Source organism: Mesoplodon densirostris, chromosome 10 (assembly GCF_025265405.1).
Source record: "Mesoplodon densirostris isolate mMesDen1 chromosome 10, mMesDen1 primary haplotype, whole genome shotgun sequence".
Lineage (NCBI taxonomy): Eukaryota > Metazoa > Chordata > Mammalia > Artiodactyla > Ziphiidae > Mesoplodon > Mesoplodon densirostris.
The window spans coordinates 61,683,092-61,703,116 of record NC_082670.1 but is presented as its reverse complement, the minus strand read 5'-3'; the positions used below and the strand labels follow the sequence as shown (position 1 = coordinate 61,703,116).

General features: G+C 55.7%; 1 protein-coding gene across 5 annotated transcripts; it reads left to right on the top strand.

Annotated features, from left to right (window-relative positions):
• Nucleotides 1–312: 312 nt before the first annotated feature.
• PLCD1 (phospholipase C delta 1) lies at nt 313–19,843 on the top strand. Of its 5 annotated transcripts, XM_060110503.1 has the most exons (16): nt 313–455; nt 5,205–5,396; nt 8,169–8,333; nt 11,366–11,594; nt 15,616–15,745; nt 15,847–16,078; nt 16,663–16,864; nt 17,012–17,156; nt 17,233–17,382; nt 17,473–17,631; nt 17,862–18,021; nt 18,220–18,336; nt 18,735–18,913; nt 19,006–19,138; nt 19,215–19,364; nt 19,499–19,843. In XM_060110503.1, exons 1-16 carry the CDS (start codon nt 422–424, stop codon nt 19,582–19,584), a joined length of 2,463 nt encoding a protein of 820 aa, XP_059966486.1. In that variant the 5' UTR covers nt 313–421; the 3' UTR covers nt 19,585–19,843. The 5 variants fall into 5 exon arrangements, with proteins under 5 accessions (XP_059966486.1, XP_059966487.1, XP_059966482.1 ...); XM_060110504.1 differs by lacking the exon at nt 5,205–5,396; XM_060110499.1 differs by lacking the exon at nt 18,220–18,336 and having other exon boundaries at nt 343–455.
• Nucleotides 19,844–20,025: the final 182 nt, after the last annotated feature.

Genomic DNA, 20,025 nt, shown 5'->3' with positions numbered 1-20,025 from the left:
CTTCCGCGCATCACCACAACCCCGGCGAGGCGCCCACAGGCAGGGAATGGGGCCGGGCCGCCGGCGATAATGACAGGGTCCGCGGCCTGTGGGTGGCGGCGGCTGAGGAAGCCAGAGAGATCCGGCTATTTCTGGCCGGGACGCGCCCACAGGCCGGGGCCAGGGATGGCCCGGCTTCCCGGCCCCCACCTCTGCCCTCCTCCCCAACCCCCAGGAGGGGCGGGGAGAGGCGCTGGTTGGAGAGCCCAAGGGGGCGGGGGCGGGGGCGCGGGCGGGCGGGGGGCGGAGCGGAGCCCCGGGCGCACCTCCGCAGTCCATTCGGGTCCCTCCTCTGCACTCCTCTCGGATCCGAGGCCGCCCGCGCTGTCGCTGCGGACGAGTGTCCCGCCGCGCCCCCCTCCCGCCGCGCCGTCCGTCGGGCATGGACTCTGGCCGGGACTTCCTGACCCTGCATGGTGAGTACTCGGCCGGCTCGCGGGGGGACCCCGCCTGGGCCGACCTCGAGGAAAGCCGTTCCCGGCCCAGGGCAGGGGACCCCCCGTTCCTTCGGCCGTCCTCCGCCCCGCCCCGGGCCCGCCCCCTCGTCCCTTTTGTCGCACGGAGGAAATCTCCACCCGGGACTGCCGGGCGCAACCCTGGGTGTTTCCAGGCTTGTTCCCCAGACCCGGCCGGTGGGGAGAAGAGGGGTGCGAGTCTGAAGACTTCCCTAAAGACGACCCCCGGCCCTGCCGCCTCGGGGACTCCCCCTCTCCCTATCCTAGTCACGGAAGGGTGGGCTTCAGGGTCCGGCGCGCTCGGAAGGACCGAGGAGGAAAGGAACCAGCATCCACGAATAACTGAGTTATCTTCGCCCAGTCCGGGCCGCCCAGAGAGGCTCCCCAAAGCCCAGGCGTGCCTGTACCGCGTCAGGGAGCGTAGGTGTGGCGTGGTGGGAAGGCTGGGGCGAGGAGGTGTGCGAGGTGAGGTCGGGCCGCTCCGCAGTAACTGCCCAGCGCAGAAATCCTAGTCAGCGACGCCCGGACTGGGAGGGGCAGCCCGATCGCCCCCATCTGCGCACCCTCCTGGCCGGACAGGCCTGAGTCTCAGCTCTAACTGCCTGCTGCTCCCCCGCTTTGTCCAGCCGAGCTCCGTCTCCTCCAACCGACCGGGAAACAGTCTGGGCCAGCTCCTTGCCCTATCGCTGTCTCTCCAGGAGAGAGAGCAGCCGCGGGCTCCGGACGGCAGGGACTGGAGGTCTCCTAGCTGCACGGGGCCCCCAACCTGGACCTGGAATCTCTTTGCTCCAGCCTGGGGACTCACCCACTTTTAGCGAGCTTTGCCCTCCTGCCCCCCAGGTCATCTGCCAGCTCAGCAAACCCTGCCTCTCTTGCACCAATCACTGCTTAACCCGATCTCCCTCTGTTTTCTAGTACCTCTGGAGTCCGAGACTTTAGTGCCCACCACCTATCCACCTAAACCATGCATGGAGATAATAGAAGGGGAAGAGAAAGGCAGAGCCCTCCAGCTGTCCACTAGAATCCAGGGACACTCGGAGACGTTCCTTTCAGCCAGTGCCCAGTCTGTCTCACTTTCCTGGTTGGCCCAGACCTGGTCCCCATGGCCCAGAGAGACCTTGCTCAGTGCCCACAGCTGTTACCCTCACACCAGTAGCCTCAAGGCAAACTCCTTCAGCTGGGTCATGGGATCCCTGCCCTTTCCAGGGCTCCCTCTTCTCCTCTCAGGACAGAGGTGTCTCAGTGCTCCTGCCACACTGGCAGGAAGGGAGGCTGGGCAGCTCAGAGGATCACAGTAGAGGTCTCTGCTTTCTCTCTCATCATCCCTTAGCTAGTGCTGTGTACCCTGCAGACTGCCACCTCTTCCGTGCCAGCTTCACACTCAGACCTCCTACAAGCCCTCTGATCACCTCTGGCTACAGCTGTAGCCTCAGCTCATGTTAGAATGGGCTCCATCCTCAGGCCTCTGTGCCTTTCTCCAGTCTCTGTCCGTGGGCAGCCCTGGTATCTTCCCTGGAGAGGAAGCCATGTGGAGGCTCAGTCAGTGCCTCCCAGTTTTGTGGCATGGGCTTGGCAGCCCTGGTCCATCGTGTTTGAGACCTGCCTCCCAAGTGCCTGACAGTCCAGCTCTTCCTGTGGAGCTGGCAAGAACAGTGCGATCCCAAGCTGTCTCCCTGAAGGCCCTGCTGCTTCTAGCTCATCACCCAAAATTACGTCCCTTAACTGCCTTTTGTTCCCCCTGCAAACCATATCGGCAAGCAAGAATCTGTCAAGGAGAATTGGTGGTGGAAGGGTGTAGTCACTGTGCCCTGTGCTGTTCCAGGTTGTTTACACTTCCACTGGAGAGTCTGCATCTCTTTCATAGTTTGGGTCCTCTAGCACTGGACACACTTTCTGGCTTGGGCAGTTGGGGGTCTGCTGCAGAAAGGCTCCCTCCATTGGCCTGGGGGGGTATGGGGGCCACCTAGATAAGAGATGTCCCTTCTGTCCTCGCCCCAGATGCATGCAGAGGCACTGTAGTATACAGACATGGATTATGGAAGTAGACTACCTGGGTTCAGGTCTTAGCTTTTTCATCTTAGACAAATCCCTTGACTTCTTGATGCCTCAGTTTCCTCATCTGTAAAATGGGGGATAAGAACACTACCTCCCTCATGGATTGCAGTAAGGATTGAATGAGCTAACACATACAAGGCAATAATGAGAAAAGTGCCTAGTACCAGCAGGTACAATGTTCCTGCAGGAGGCCCACCCCCCAAGTGACCATGTCATGTGAGTACTTTGTGAGATGAGGGGGAATAAGGTAGTCCCTAGCCAGGAAAAATGTGACCAGAACTGGGCTTAAGAATCAAAGGGCTCCTGGGGAATTCCCTGTCGGTCCAGTGGTTAAGACTCCATGCTTCCACTGCCAGGGGCCGGGGTTTGAGTCCTAGTCGGGGAACTCAGATCCTGCAAGCCAGGCAGTGAGGCCAAAAAAAAAAAAAAAAAAGAAGAATCAGGGGCTCCTTCTGGTGCTTCTGAAGCCCTCAGACTGACGCTGTAGTCCCCTGGCCTCCTTCCCTACCCTACTTCCTTTGCTTGCTCCATTCTAGCCAGGCCTGCACTGGCTTCTCTAGCAGGTCTCCACATGTACCCAAAAAGACCTAACTTCCCAAAGCTCTCCCCTCACTGAACACATCCACCTCCACCTCCACTAACTATTCAAACACTGAATCCCTCCCGCCCCACTGTAAAACCTGGCATTAGTAAAAGTGCAAGGTAGGGTGTAGGAGGGGCCTCATCTTGGTCCCAGGAGACCTGGGCTGCAGTTCTAGACCTGGGTTCCAGTCCTAGCTTTGCCTCTACTTAACATTGTGACCCTGAGCAAATCCCTTTACCTGTCTGAGCCTGTTTTCTCATCCACGGGAAAGCAATACCTACTGATAGGGGATGTTGTGAGGACAAAGTACTAGTGGGCAAAGGAATTCTAGGTTGGCAAAGAAGCCAGTACCCCCAAGAAATAATGGTTCCAGATCCATCATAGCAATTTGGGGTGGCCAGCCCCCTACCCTCCTCAATTATGTTTCAAAGCTATCTGTCCCTGGGATTCCATGCCCACACAACACAGACACACACTGATCCTCACTGATCTTAACTTTTTTGTGCCCTGGACCACTTGGGCAGTTAGGTGAAGCCTGTGGACCCCTTCTCAGGATCATGTTTTTAAATGCATAAAATAAAATACATAAGAATTCAAAGGAAGCAAATTGTATTGAGATGTGATTCTATCCATAGGTCCTCGGGGAGTCCTTGGCCCTCTGATTAAACCATTAAACCATCACGTGGTTTCTCTAAAACAGAGGTTCCCCTTACAGTCAGCTCCCTCAGCTCCAAATGAAGAACAATATTTCTGTGCCCATATTCCAGCTCATCTACATTAACACACATTCTCATGATTTATTTTTCTCCGAGGTGTGACCTTAGGCAAGTCGCTCTGCACTTCAGTTTATTGTTATTATTGCTGTGCTTGTCTGTGCTTATAACTGGCTTTGCCAGTGACTCACTGTCGATGCTGGTGACTGGAGCTGCGGTGAGGCGAGTGAAGGAACTATTCAGAGGCAGAGAGTAAAAGAGAGGAGTGAGTCAGGCCTCTGGGTGGTGTCCTGACCTTGGCACACAGTAGGGGCTCCATAAATAATTGCTGGGTGAATGAAAAGCAAGACGTAACTTACATGAAAGGGCCCACTGTTCCGAGCACACTGGCAGCACAGTTTCATATGGAGTTGGGAGTCCTCCTCACCTATTTATCAAAGCAAGCCTATGTTAATGGACTCATTTTTAAGACCAGCATTTTTTTTAAGAATTCCATTCGCATTTGGAGCCTCGGAGATTATCCCACTCAGGTAGCGAAATTTTCGGAGAAGGAAACAGGCCTGCCTGAGGTTTACATGTGAGGAAACAGCCCGTTGAGTCAGAATGGATTCGTTGAGGAACTGAGGTGAAATATTTGGCGGGTTCCACTGTCCGGCCCGGGCTCCATCCCCGGCTCCTTCCTACCCCGCCCCACCCGGTTGTCCGCTAGACTCTGCAGCCCAGGCTGCCGCCCGGCCGGGCTTACCTCCCGGCTCAGTCTTGCCCAGCCCTCCAGTCCTCCGCCAGGCCTCCAGCTGAGTGTTTAGAATTCGCGGCTCAGGCTCCGCCCCCTGGTAGGACTGCCTCCACAAGTCGAGGTTCCGCCCTCCCTGCCCGAAAACAAAAGGCCTTTGCAGTGAGGGACCCTCCCCCGGTTTGTCCCCTGGGCCCTGGCTCCGCCCCCGGCCGTCTTCCTGGCTACCTCTGCCCCACGTCGCCTCGCAGACTCGGCTCCTCCCGCTCCCCACCTCTTTGGCTCTGGCTCCGCCCCAATCCGCTTTCTGGGCTCTGACTTTCACCACTGATCTTCCCGGGTTATGAATTTGTCCCACTTCGCCTCCCGGCCCCGGCTCCTCCTCCTCCTCTCCCCGCCTTGATTCCGCTCTCGCCGAACCTCCTGGGGGCATCGGTCCTGCCCCTCTAGAACTGTCCCTGCCTCCTAGGGTACGGCCCCGCCCCTTCAGCACAGATTTCTGTACCGCCCCGCCTCTAGAGCCATGGCCCCACCCTTCACTGCCCCGCCCCCACGGGTTCTAGCCCCGCCCATCCACTCCAGGTCTCCGCCCCTGCTCCCCTCTAAGGAGCCCGTTCCGCTCCTAGGGCCAGGGCTGCCTTCTGGACGCCACACTGTCCCGGGCCAGGCGAGCCAGGCTCAGCGGGCGGCGGGGGCACTTCGGAACGTCATGCAGTGCCTGGGGGCCAGGCGCCGAAGCCGGAGCCAGAGCCGCTCCAGAGAGCTCTACCTGCTGGAGCAGAGCCTCGAGGTGGCAGCTCTCAATGAGCAGAGGCTGGGTAAGGGATGCAGGGCGCACCCCCACCCCCACCCCCACCCCCGAGATGTGCGGAGGCTGGGAAGGCAGCTGGGACAGGACGCAGACTGTATGTTCCTGATCTCGGGGACTGGACCTGTTTAGTTCTGTGAGTGTGTGACCCACGGTGGGGCTGTGTTTGCGGGCATGGCATGTGGAGTGAGTACTGGGGGGGGATTGGTTACCCTGCGCCTTGCCACCCCCAAACCATCCTGTTTACAAACCTAGTGGTGATTCTGTCACTTGTATGGTAGTGGGGGCCACTGTGCAGCAATGATGATATGCAATGCTGTGTAACCAAGTGGCACCAGTGTGACAGTGTGCGATCCAGGGTGATGCTGTGTACCATGTGTGACTGTGGGTGACCCAGGTGACTGAGTGATTCTGTCATCTCTGTTATGGTGTGTGTGTGTTCTGTGGGTTGTCTGCTGTTACTCTTTGTGGCAGCATGCCCGAGTTGTGGCTGTATAAGGTAATGTTTCCTAGCATTGGCCCTGTGGGCAAGCTTCTGAGTTCCGACTCTACCATGTAACTTCCTTGAGCCTCAGTTTCATCATCTGTAAAATGGGAATAATGATAGTGCCTTCCTCACAGGGTTGTTGGAGGGATTAAATACATGTGCTAAGAACAGGATCTTATTCAAACATGAACTATTATTATTATTATGGTGACTGCTATTATTATGACAACGATGATGTTCTGGCACTGTACATTTTGTGGCTGTGTGTGACTCCATGTAACAATATGTGTCACCGTGTGTGGCCCATTGTCTCTTGCGGGTTGTGTATGGCAGTGTGTGATGCGTACGGTGGTGTGGTGTGTGTGACTGTGTATGTGTGTGGCTATATCTGTGTAGCTGTGTATTGCTGTGAGTCCCAGACTCAGTTTGTTTCCATTAGGCCTCACCCTAGGTACATGGGCAGGGCTCCTGGCACTGCCTCCACCGCCAGCCTCCTATTAGCACTGTAGCCCCTCTGCACTCCCCATATGTGCCACTAGCCTGGGCAGGTTGGTGAGGCTGCAAGGTCAACCCAGGGGCCCCTGAGCTCAGAGGCCCCTCAGCACCACCCTCCCACAGGAGGAGAAGGTGCTACAGCTGAGTGAGTGGGGCTGGGCGAAGGGGTGCCCATAGACCTTCTGGGTGCTAAGGGAGCAAGGGTGGGGGGCAGGCAGCCCAGAGGCCTCAGAAATAAAAGGGCCTCAAATGAGGCTCAGAGATGGAGGTGTCTGCTTAGGTTGCCCAGCGGCCTGGAGGGCCACTAATATCAAGACCCACCTTGGGACCGAGGTCTGTGTTCAGGAAGCCATGTTGGCAGCCAGGGGACTTATCTCTGCCTGACCGCAGACAGGCTGCAGTCTGGCTCCAGGACAGGATGAACATGTCATCTGCTCACAGCCTTTTCCAGAACCGGAGGGTGGGGCTCACCTTCCGCCCCTGTGCGCCACCCTCCTCCCACCCCCGCACCCCCCACCCCCACTCCCATCTGTGCCGTGTGTGTGCTGGGGGCGGGGAGGGGCGGTGCAGCCAGAAGCCAGAGGGTAAGGAGATGACTGCCACCCCCCCGCCCCCAGCTGACCTCAGCCTCGGAAAGGACAGTGGAATCCCCCGGCTGAGCTGAGGCTGAGGCAGCTCTCTCCTCCGGTGGCTGGGAACTACCCTTCCCGGCCTCTCGTCTTGAGCCCCACAGACACAGCCACCAGTTGAGGACATCCTGCAGGAGCCCCCTCCTCCCTCACTGGGCCTCCCCTGGGGCTGGAGGGAAACTGCTGACACTAAGGTAGGGGGTGGAGAGAGTTGGGACCAAGGTGGGGGAAGGTCACATCAGACTGTCACCTCTGAGGAGGCCTTGAGACACCTCCTCACCCAGTGCCGTTGGGGGAACAGAGGCACAGAGAAGGAGGTTTCCTGAAGCCATGGGTGTGGGGGCCTGTTAGCACGTGGCTGTGTCTCCACTGGAAGCAGGAGGTTGGGGAGGGATAGGGGGTGGGTGGCTGAGGCCCGGGGAAGTGGTCCAGAGATTCTGTAGGTCCTGAGTGTGTGTGGAGCAGGCTGGCTGGGGCATAGGGAGTGGGGTCATGGATAAACTGGGAGAGCCCATCAGGGGCTGGGGATTTGGGTTCAGAAAGGAAAAGCCTATAGGCCTAGGCACAGGCCCCTCAGGCTGGACCCGCACGGTCCCTGCTGCCACCACTCTGCCGGAGCAGAAGGATAAAGATTGCTGAAAAGCCACAGAGTTTTTGTTTAGGGGCCAGAAGTGAGGTGAGGTAGTCTATTGGCTCTGAATAGAGCTGGCTGCTGGACTCCATGTGGCCAGGGTGATAGGCTAGGGTGGTCTTTTGGTCCCAGCTTCCTTCAGGTCACTCTGACCCCTAGGAGGAGCCCACTAAGTCTTTCGGAGCCAGGCCATTTCCTAGGCATCTGGTCACCCAGGAACCAGGTGTTCTTGAATTAGCTGCCCTCTCTTTGTCCATTCAGCTGTGGGTGGCAGGTCATAGTGTATAAAGTGTGGCCTTGAGTGGGTGGGTGTCCAAAGGTTTGCGTGGCCTCAGCTGGCATCAGAGATGCCTTCCTGGAGAAGGCAGGGCTCCAGAATCAGGTTGGAACAAGGGTGATGGAGGGAGAAGTGAACAGAGAGCTGAGGATGAGGCTGGTGAAAAATGGGCTGAGAGGGTCCAGTGGTAGGCATGGCCAGCATAGGGCCTGGGGCAGCAGGGACCCTAGAGGAGGTAGCATCTTACCAGCTCTGCCCCCTAGGCCTACAGGATGACAAGGACCTACAGGCACTGCTGAAGGGTAGCCAACTCTTGAAGGTGAAGTCCAACTCATGGCGGAGAGAACGCTTCTACAAGCTGCAGGAGGACTGCAAGACCATCTGGCAGGAGTCCCACAAGGTCATGCGGACCCCAGAGTCCCAGCTGTGTGAGTGCCCTGGGCTGCAGGGGGAGGGGCAGGGTGCTGCACCTGCGCTTGGATGGGGAAACTGACACTGGTCAGGGTGGGGTGGGGCTGGAGGTCAGTCGTGGACCAGGACCAAAGGTAGGGAAACTGAGGCCTGGCCTGGTGGGGCAGAGGTCGGTCATGCAAACAGGACCAGATATGGGGAAACAGGCTGGCCAGGGTTGGGGAGAGGAGCCAGTTAAATCATTGATAGGGAAACTGAGGCCTAGCCTGGGCTAGAGAGGGCAGTCATGGACCAAGGACCACAGATGGAGATGCTCAAGCCTTTTGGGGGTGGGACTCCATAGCCATGACCACAGATGGGGAAAGCCGGGCTCCCAAGTAGGGAGGGAGCTGGACAGTGTTGCCTGAATTCCCAGGTATCCACCCAGACATTTGTGGGAATAGGGCCCAGGTGTGGTGAGGCCCAAAGTCCAGGGGCAGATAAGGCCCTTCCAGGTAGCAGTGGCCAGGATGTGAGGTGGGGCTGCAGGAGGCAGCTCCTCCCTGGGCTGGGGCCAGAACAGGGAGCCTGGGGTAGAGCAGGGCTGGGACTTGCACAGAGAGGCCTTGGCTGGGCAGCTCCCTTGGGGTTGTGGGCCTGAGGGCTTTCTGGAAGCTTTAGAAAAGGTCCAAGAAGCCAAAGCTCAGGCCTGCACATGGAGAGTGCCTCCTGCAAGGTCTTAGGAAAAAAGTTCTGCCAACTGCTGCTGCCCTTTTACACAGAATGCCCTGAAAATTTTGTAAAATGAGAGGTTCCCTCTGCACCTTTACTTGGTGGGAAAATTTTAGACCAAAGCTATCCAAAAGAACTTTCTATGATAATGGGAATGTCCTATATCTGTGCTGTCCAATATGTCAGCTACTAGCCACCTGTGGCCACTGAGCACTTGAATTATGGCTAGTGTGACTGAGGAACTGAATTCTTTTTTTTTTTTTTTTTTTTGGCTGTGTCACTGCACGGCATGTGGGATCTTAGTTCCCTGACCAAGGATTGAGCCTGAGCCCCCTGCTTTGGAAGTGTGGAGTCTTAACCACTGGACCGCCAGGGAAGTCCCACAAATTCTTAATTTTACTGAACTTTAACTAATTTATATCTAAATAACTACGTGTGGCTGGTGGTACAGAAGGATCACTGCAGCTGGATTTCTCACACAGTCCAAGTCCCTGGAAATCCCTCACCCATGCACCTGCCCTCGGCTGTGGAGATGGGGCAGGCAGAGTCAGCCCACTGGCAGGTCTCTGGGGAGTGAGACCAGACACAGTGACAGGGCCTAGGTGGGAAGGGGGCAGGAGAAAAGGGAGGGGCAGCCCACTGAGGGTGTCTCAGGAAGGGTCTGCCAGGCCCCAGGACACTGGACAGAAACCTGAGAAGGTGTGGCCTGTGGCAGGTCAGAGGGGAGGCAGGACAGGAGCAGGGTTGGATGCGGAGAGCCCCGCTGGGTCCTGGGGGCAGCGGGCCATGGGAGGTCTGAGCAGGGCAGGGCAGGGTGGGAGGGGATGGAGCCTGAAGCGCTCTCAGGAAACTACCCTGCGTGCCTGTTGGCCACGTAGCACAGGAGTGACCTGGCCCTTGCCTCTGTCTGTGGCTCCAGCCAGGTTCCTTCACAGGCCTCTGCCCTGATATGGAGTTTCCTGTTAGACGCTGGCGGTTGGCGGCACCGTGGGAATGGGGCATCATACTATCTGAGCCCTGGGGACTCCTGGGAGCCCACCCCCCAGCCAATACACATGCATGGTTCCCAGTGTGAGCCAAGCACTTGGCGGGGGTGGGCAGGGGGCAGACTGAGGAGTGGGAGATGTGGGCCTTTCCAGACCTGGGCTGGTGAGCTGGGAACCTCATACCGGCACAGCTGGGAGCGCAAGGGTCCGGAAGTTGCCCCCATCCCGACGCCACTAGCCTCCCTCAGCTCTGGTTCCCATAGGCAGACAAAGATTATCATCAGCAGGGAAGGCGTCTGGATTCTCTCTCCGGTGCCGGTGCGGGAGCTGGCCTCCGCTGCCCAGGCTTCCTGTTTCCAGTCCCAGCCTAGGGCAGCTGCAGCTGGTGTGGGACCTAGAGGGGCACGGGAGGCTGTGAGCGGAGCGATTCAGCAGGAATATCCTCTGCATCCCACATGGCCCAGGGTTCGCGTGTCTCACACCTCAGAGCCTGCTTCCCGGACAGGCACATGCCACACATCTGGGGCCTGCAGGTGGCCAGGAGGCCACCACCAGGAAGGACAGGCAGGCTTTCAGCCAGAACTGGTCTAGACCCAGGAAAGGTGGACATGGATGGCTCAGGATGGGGATGGGGATGGGGCAGGGGCAGAGCCTGGCTCCTGATGTGGGGAAGGCCCAGCATGAGCCCCTCCCAGCCAGGCCAGGGAGGGCACCTTGGGGTTCCAGGCAGGTGAGCAGGGCCTTGCTGCTCCCTGAAGCTTGGAAGGTTGGGCTGTGACAGGACAGCCCCCGCCCCTGGTTCCCAAGGGCAGAATGATGTCATCTCAGACCCCCAGGGGCACCCTCCAGTCTACCTCTTGGGATCCTGGAGCACCATTCCTGCCAAGGGGCTCCCTGAGATCAGGACACACAGATACATGCAGGGCAAGGCCCTGGCTGCTCCCCTGACACCAGCACTTCTCCCTCTGCCAGGAGAGGGGCCTGGAGGCTCCCATGGCTGTCTTGAGGGAGGCGAAGGGCCCAAAGTCAAGCATGACAGGAGTGTGTGTGGCCTCCTCTCCGTCACAGGCCCCAAGCTCCAGAATGGTCTCTCCCTATCTCTGTCTGAGAGCCCTGCCCTGCCCCACTCCTCTCCCAGGGGCCCTGCTTCCTCCCAGCACAGAAACAGGAGGCCTGGGACCCTAGGTGCCCTTCCCACCCTAAAGTCAATCTCTCTCTGCCTGGGCGTTTCCACTCTGCATGCTATAGCTGTGTCCCGTTCCTTCTTCACCTCAGTCTCTTTTTGTCCCCTGCTCTGCCCATCCTCCTGCCCCTCACGGCTCTCTCTGCCCACCTCCGCCCCCTTCTTGCAGTCTCCATCGAGGATATTCAGGAGGTGCGGATGGGGCACCGCTCAGAGGGCCTGGAGAAGTTTGCCCGGGATGTGCCTGAGGACCGCTGCTTCTCCATCATCTTCAAGGACCAGCGCAGCACTCTAGACCTCATCGCCCCATCGCCCACCGACGCCCAGCACTGGGTGCAGGGCCTACGCAAGATCGTCCATCACTCAGGCTCCATGGACCAGCAGCAGAAGCTGCGGCAGTATCCTTTTGGTGGCAGTGGGTCCAGGCCCAGTGGGTGGATACTGGCTACGGTCATCCCCAGGACAACCTGGGTATGGAAGACACGCAGCTTGGGCCATCATACCAAAATACCATAGACTGGGTGGCTTAAACAACAGAAATTAATTTTCTCACGGTTCTGGAGGCTGGAAGTCCAAGGTCAGGGTGCCAGAAAGGTTGGGTTCTGGTGGGAGCTCTCTTCCTGGCTTGTAGATGGCTGCCTTCTTTCTCACTGTCTTCACATGGCAGAGAGAGAGAGAGAGAGCGAGAGAGAGAGCGCAAGATCTCTGGTGTCTCTTTTTTTCATTTTTTAAAAAATAAATTTATTTATTTGTTTGTTTATTTTTGGCTGCATTGGGTCTTCGTTGCTGCCCGCGGGCTTTCTCTAGTTGTGGTGAGCGGGGGCTACCCTTTGTTGCAGTCCGCGGGCTTCTTATCGTGGTGGTTTCTCTTATTGCAGAGCACGGGCTCTAGGCGCACAGGCTTCAGTAGTTGTGGCAGGCGGGCTTCAGTAGTTGTGGCACACGGGCTCAGTAGTTGTGGCTTGCGGGCTCTAGAGCGCAGGGTCAGTAGTTGTGGCACACAGGCTTAGTTGCTCCGTGGCATGTGGGATCTTCCCGGACCAGGGCTTGAACCCGTGTCCCCTGCATCAGCAGGCGGACTCTCAACCACTGTGCCACCAGGGAAGCCCTCTGGCCCATTTTTTAATTGAGTTGTCTTTTTATTATTGAGTTGTAAGAGTTTTTTTTTAATATTCTAAATATTCTAAATATTTTTAAAATATTCTCATATTTTAAAAATATTCTTATCAGATATACGCTCTGCAAATAATTTCTCCCATTCTGTGGGTTCTTTTCTTTTTTTGGTGGTATTCTCTGAAGCACAAAAGTTTTTAGTTTCAGTGAAGTCTAATTCATTTACTTTTTGCTTCTGTTGCGTTTTTTGATGTCACATCTAACCTAAAGTCACAAACATTTACTCATATATTTTCTTCTTATAGTTTTAGCTCTTGCATTTAGGTCTTTGATCCATTTTGAGTTAGTTTCTGTGTATGGTGTGGTGAGGGATCCAACTTCATTTCTTTGCATGTAGACATATAGCTGTTCCAGCACCATTTGTTGAAAAGACTATTCTTTCTTCATTGAATCGTCCTTACACCATCGTCAAAAAATCAACTGACCATAAATATGAGGGCTTATTTCACGACTCTCAGTTCTCTTCCATTTATCTAAATGTCTCTTCTCGCACCAGAACCACAACGTTTTAGTTACCGTATCTTTGTACGAAGTTTTGAAATCATGAAGTGTGAGTCTTCTAAATTTGTTCTTTTTTTTTTCAAGATTGTTTTGACTGTTCTGGGTCCCTTGAATTTCCATATGAATTTGAGGATTGGGTTGTCAATTTATGCAAAGTAGCCAGCATGACTGTGATAGGTATTGTGTTGAATCTGTAGATCAGTTTGGAGAGTATTTCTCATTAAACAATATCAAGTCTTCTTTCTGATCAGCAAATATGGGGTATCTTTCCATTTATTTAGATCTTTAATTTCTTTCAACAGTGTTTTGTGGCTTTCAGAGTATAAGTTATGCATTAAAAGAATTTGTATTTTTATTCATTTTTATGCTACTGTATGGAATTATTTTATTACATTTTCTGATTATTCATTGCTAATGTATATCCAGCTCCTTTGGGGGACACATTTTGAACCCTGTTAGCTCCCTTTACTGTGTACTTTTCAGCATTTCAAAGACTTTTAAGTGTCTTTTCTCAAGGCTATGTCTGCCTGATTTTGAGCTTTCTTTTTTAAATTTTAATTGTTATTTATTTTATTTTTTGCCATGCCTCGAGGTATGTGGGATTTCCAGGGATTGAACCCGTGCTCCCTGCAGTGGAAGCGCAGAGTCTTAACCACTGGACCACCAGGGAAGTCCCTGAGCATTCTTAAAAGCCCAATTCCGTGGCACTTTTTTTTAAAGCTTTTTTTTAAATTTATTTTTTTGTGGTACGCGGGCCTCTCACTGTTGTGGCCTCTCCCATTGTGGAGCACAGGCTCCGGAAGCACGTGCCCAGCGGCCATGGCTCACGGGCCCAGCCGCTCCGCGGCACGTGGGATCCTCCCGGACCGGGGCACGAACCCATGTCCCCTGCATCGGCAGGCGGACTCTTAACCACTGCGCCACCAGGGAAGCCCCTCTGTGGCACTTTTGTGATAGTCACTCCTTTCGCAAGGCATGCACTTGGACAATCTCATGGCCTCTGCAGGCTTCTGCTGCCCAGACCTTGAGATCATAAAGCCATCCCAGCTTGCTGAAGAGCAGTTGGCACTGGGACCTCATGCTTGGGTGCACCACTCTGAACTTGATTTTTTAACCTGGAATTCTACTATAATTTTTTTAATGTAAATACATATATTTACATAAAACATACATATATATAAATAAAGATTTAAAAATATGGGTAGGTTAGAATGAAATTTTAAAGGCCCAGAAAACCCACCTCCTCCAGAAACTGCTATTTGGGTTCTCCCTTTTATCTTTTCTGGCTGCATTTCATTTTGCCTAATGATGCGTTTGCCAAAAATAGTGGAGATTATACATTTGTATCCATTTTCTGTGTAACATTATATCATAATTATTTCCCTGTGTTAGTATAGTCTCCATAAAGAGCTTTATTAATGACTGTGTGCTATTTCACTGAATGGATGGACTATAAATTAGTGATTCGTTCTTTTAGTGTCAAACATTTCATTTCCTTCACCACTATAAATAACATTGCAAAGAACTATGTTCATAAAACCTTTCAGTATTTAGGAGTATTTCCTTACCAATGGATTCCTAGAAGTGGAATTACTGAGTCAACTGATGTAACAGGTTAAAGCTTTAGCTATCCCTCCATCACTTTCCTAAGGGTTGTACTGATTTACTTTTTGCCCACGTGATGGACTTGAGTGTCCATTTCACCTCACCCTTACCTGCACTAGGTAATATACTTTTAAGTTGCTAAATTTTAGTTTAAGAAATTGCATCTCATTTCCAAATGGTTAATAACTTTGACTACTAGTAATGTTTGCAACAGGTCAGTTTATATCCCTTTCTCATTTAGTTATTAGGGTCATCCTACTGTTTTCTTTTAAATTAATTCTTCAAAGGCTTTGCTGCAAATGCTTCCTCCAGTCTGTCAGATAGATGACTTTAGTTTTTCTTTATTTAATCCTCAGAATTTTTAAAAGTTTATATGGCATGATTTATGTTGCTGTTTCTTTTGTGATTTCTTCTGAAACCTGCTATCATGTTTTCATTGTGCTCATGAGCTCCCATTGTCTTGTTCTACAGTTAGCTCTCTGTTTTCTGTGGACTGTAGCGTGCAGCTCCTCCTTCTCTAGTTCTCAAGGTCAATTCTGATGGGAGAGATAGAGGGAATGGAGAAGTGGAGGCCTAAGTGCCCCAATCATGACACCATGATCCAGGCTTTGTTTTTGCATGTGACGTCCCCACCTTCTGATCAGTGGCTTGAAATTTGCTGTTTCCAAGTGCTTTCGTCAGAAAGCACTATATACTATATAGTGTATAGTATAATTATATACTGTATAGATATATACTATAATTGGGTAACAATTATATACTGAAAAGGACATAGCTTGAAATGTTAACAGTAGTTACCCCTGGGTGATAGGATTATGGGGGCTTTGTTTATTTACTTTTCTGCATTTTCTAAATTGTCTGTAATGAACCCTTTTAGAGTGAGAAAAGAAATGTTTTTGAAATTTTGAAAGGGTTCAAAGCCAGAAAACAGGAAAAAGACTCCTTCGTTGGATGTCACATTTCCTCCAAGTCTTCCCTCTGAAATGAGGATGTGCCAAAAGTCAGGCCTGCGGGGAGCTGTGTCTACAGGGGACCTCAGTCCACCTGGGCCCGGGAGTTGACCCTGAGCTTGGATCATGGCTGTGGCTGGGACCTCGGGGGTCCCAGTGCTCCTGGGTTCTTTCCTTACTTCTTGCCCAGCTGGATTCATTCCTGCTTGCGAAAAGCTGACAAAAACAAGGACAACAAGATGAACTTCAAGGAGCTGCAGAACTTCCTGAAGGAGCTCAACATCCAGGTGGACGACAGCTATGCCCGAAAGATCTTCAGGGTAAGGCAGGATGTGAGGGCTGGGTCTGCCTGGCAGTGTGTCCTTGACTGCAGCCCGAGACCTGCTCTGAACCCTGCCCACCTGGCATCCTGGCTCTGCAGGAGTGTGACCACTCTCAGACAGACTCCCTGGAGGATGAGGAGATCGAGACCTTCTACAAGATACTGACCCAAAGGAAGGAGATTGACCTCACCTTCAAGGAGGCTGCGGGCTCGGAGGAGACCCTGTCCGTGGATCAGTTAGTGATCTTCTTGCAGCACCAACAGCGGGAGGAGGCGGCGGGGCCTGCACTGGCCCTCTCCCTCATTGAGCGCTACGAGCCCAGCGAGACGGGTGAGGGCCTGTGACCTGTAGTCCCAGGGCCACACAGGGTGGGGAGACCCCTGGGGAGACGGCAGCCCAAGAGTAGGGAGCTGGAGGGAAGGGGGCGCCTCAGCCAGGCCCAGGAGCCCTGGTCCCTATTTCTCTGCCCCAGGAAAGCAGATGGGAGGCAGGGACCCTCTCTTGGTTCCTCCTTCAGGGGATTTGAGGACCCCTCCCCCAGGAAATGGAGAGAGAGAAGGCTGGAAAAGCAGGCACTTTTCCTGCCTCCCTCTTTGTGCCCATGCTGGCCACAAAGCTTTAAGACGTCAGATGGGGGCCCAGTCCTGGAGAAGGAGGAGATGAGGCCCTGCCCTCAGCGGGGCCTCACAGCGTGGGGGACAGAGGAGGAGGAGACAGGGCCCCACCCTGGGGTAGTCACGGTCAGGTCAAGAGACTTGTAAGCTTAGCCGCTTCCAAGAGGTACCGAGGACCAGCTCAGGACGGGAGGCAGGGGGAGTAGGGGGGAGGGGAGTGGGGGAGGGGAAGGGGCCCCTCCCCCGAGAGCGGCGGCGCCAGCCTAGGGCTCTGACGGGCGCCGGCTTCCCGCCTCCCAGCCAAGGCGCGGCGGCAGATGACCAAGGACGGCTTCCTCATGTACCTGCTCTCGGCCGACGGCAGCGCCTTCAACCGGGCGCACCGGCGGGTCTACCAGGACATGGGCCAGCCGCTCAGTCACTACCTGGTGTCTTCCTCTCACAACACCTACCTGCTGGAAGACCAGCTCACGGGGCCCAGCAGCACCGAAGCCTACATCCGGTGGGGCCGGGAGGCCTGGGCATGATGGGGCGGGGCGGGCGGGACCTGGTCGTGATGGGGCGGGGCCGGGCGGGACCTGGTGGGGCAGGCGGGACCTGGGCGGGACCCGGCCGGGACCGAGGGACCTAGCCGCCGTCCCACTCGCAGGGCGCTGTGCAAAGGCTGCCGCTGCCTGGAGCTCGACTGCTGGGATGGGCCCAACCAGGAACCAGTCATCTATCACGGCTACACCTTCACCTCCAAGATCCTCTTCTGCGACGTGCTCAGGGCCATCCGGGACTACGCCTTCAAGGTGGGCGCGCTTCTGGGCCTGAGGAAGGGGATGCTCGGACCCACCCACCCCTCCTAATCCACCCTTGGGCCTCCAGGCGTCCCCCTACCCCGTCATCCTGTCCCTGGAGAACCACTGCAGCCTGGAGCAGCAGCGTGTGATGGCGCAACACCTGCACACCCTCCTGGGCCCCATGCTGTTGGATCGGCCACTGGACAGGGTCACCACCAGCCTGCCTTCCCCTGAGGTGCCCGATGGGGTGGGGTGCCCAGAGGAGAGGGCAGGGGACCGGCCGCGAGGCCGGCTGTGTCTTGACCGGCTGCCGCTCCACCCTTAGCAACTGAAGGGGAAGATCTTGCTGAAGGGGAAGAAGCTTGGGGGGCTCTTCCTTCCTGGAGGGGAAGGCAGCCCTGAGGCCACTGCGGTGTCAGACGAGGATGAGGCTGCTGAGATGGAGGATGAGGCAGTGAGGAACCAAGTGCAGCACAAGTCCACGGTTTGAAGGGGGGCTGTGGTGCGGGGAGGGGAGGGGGGCAGCCCCGGGGCCCTCCCCCCATCACACTGTGGGCTGCTCGCCTTGTCCGGGGTCTCCGTGGCTGTCACTCAGACCCTCTGCACCCCCTCTCTGTCTCCCTCTCTGTTCTCTCTGTATCTGGGTTTCTGGCTCTCTCAGTGCCCACCTGCCCCAACCTCTGAATCTAACTTGGGCCTCCCCATGGCCCCCAGGAGGACAAGCTCAGACTAGCAAAGGAGCTCTCAGATATGGTCATTTACTGCAAGAGCGTCCACTTTCTGGGCTTCTCCAGTCCTGGCACCCCTGGGCAGGCTTTCTATGAGATGGCATCCTTCTCCGAGAACCGCGCCCTCCGACTGCTCCAAGAATCAGGTGAGCCCGGCCCTGTCCCCCCAGGGTGCTGTCCATCTGTCTGACCACCTGAGTGAGCTGCCAGGGTCAGGACTGGCTCCCACCCTTCTGGACATCGCCCAGAGCTGGCACCCCACGCTGTTACCAGACAGAGCTGGTAGGGAGGGGCTTGGGCTCACCAGGAGGCCTCCGCTTCTGATGAGCCCACATCCCCCTCAGGAAACAGCTTTGTCCGCCACAATGTGAGTCACCTGAGCAGGATCTACCCCGCAGGGTGGAGAACAGATTCCTCCAACTACAGCCCTGTGGAGATGTGGAATGGGGGCTGCCAGATCGGTACGGGCTGGCTGGGGCTTGGAGGACGCCTGGGTGAGGGTTTCCGCCTGGAGGGCCAGGGGCCAGGAGCCTCTGGGGACCCAGGCAGAGCCAGATGCAGGGATCTGTGGGCTCAGGAGCTGGTAATCTCAGTCTGGAAATATCCCCCACCAGCAAATACAGCGTCTGAAATCCCACTGTTAGCACACTTGTCCTTTGAATTCTGGCACCAGAAATGGAATGCAAGGGTGGTGTGGTGGGTCAGTTAGGGTGGCAGGAGGGCAGTAGGCATTGGAGTGATCCTGGACTCTGCTTCTGCCTCACCGTGTGACTCTGGGCCTCAGTGTACCCAAAGCAGGCTGGGCTCTGGGGCCCCTGAGGCCAGCCCACAGCCTGTGACTGCTCCGTCCTGCCTGTAGTGGCCCTGAACTTCCAGACACCTGGGCCAGAGATGGACGTATACCAGGGCCGATTCCAGGACAATGGGGCCTGTGGGTATGTGCTGAAGCCTGCCTTCCTGCGAGACCCCAACTCCACCTTCAACTCCCGTGCCCTGGCTCAGGGGCCCTGGTGGACTCGGAAGCGGCTCAATGTCAGGGTATGGCCAGCCACCGGAGGGACAGGTGCCATGGGCCTCGCTTCCCCCTCGCTACCATCCTGAACCCTTAACTGTCCCCCGCCTTTCCTCAGGTCATCTCAGGGCAGCAGCTGCCAAAAGTCAACAAGAATAAGAATTCAATTGTGGACCCCAAGGTGACAGTGGAGATCCATGGTGTGGGCCAGGACGTGGCCAGCCGCCAGACCGCTGTGGTCACCAATAACGGTACATGCTGGGCCTGGGCTGGGCCCGGCTTCTGGAGCTGGTGTCCATGCTGTTGACGTGGTGCCTGCACCCCTAGGTTTCAACCCATGGTGGGACGCAGATTTTGAGTTCGAGGTGATTGTGCCTGAGCTCGCCCTCGTGCGCTTTGTGGTGGAGGACTACGATGCCTCCTCCAAGAACGACTTCATTGGCCAGAGCACCATCCCCTTGAACAGCCTCAAGCAGGGTGAGTGTTTGTGGAGGGAGGGGACGACTCGAGGGCAGGCATCTCTCGGGAAGGGGCCGGCTATTCCTCAAAGCCTCCTCCCTAAGTGACCAGAACTCCCCCTGTGCGCCCCTCCCCGCCCATCCGCCTGCCAGGATACCGCCACATCCACCTCCTGTCCAAGAACGGAGACCAGCACCCGTCTGCCACCCTCTTTGTGAAGGTGGGCCTCCAGGACTAGGCTCGGGGAGTCTGGTGAGGGCTGCCCCGAGCGGACCAGGCCCTCTGTCCACATCTGGGGGCAGGACCTCTCGCTCAGAGCTGGCAGCCCCGCCCTGCCTTCAGCTCCAACCCACTGTCTGTGTTGCTGCCTCTCGGGAGCCCGGGAGCTGGCCCAGTCCCTGGAGCTGTCCTCAGTTCCGTTACGAATGACACTGCAGCCCGCTCCATCCTCCAGCCGGGCCCTAGGTTGAGGGTGTTTATAAAAATCATAAGACTAAGTACTGTGGTCTCTTTACCTGGACACCGGAAAAATCCCTGTAAAGCACGCGTGCGTGTGTGCATGCCCCAGAGCACTGGAGCCCCAGCACCTCACTCTCCACTTCTCCACCCTCACACTGGAGCACCCTCATACATCTATCCCCTGGGCAGGAGGGACCAGCAAGAAACAAACCCCTGCATG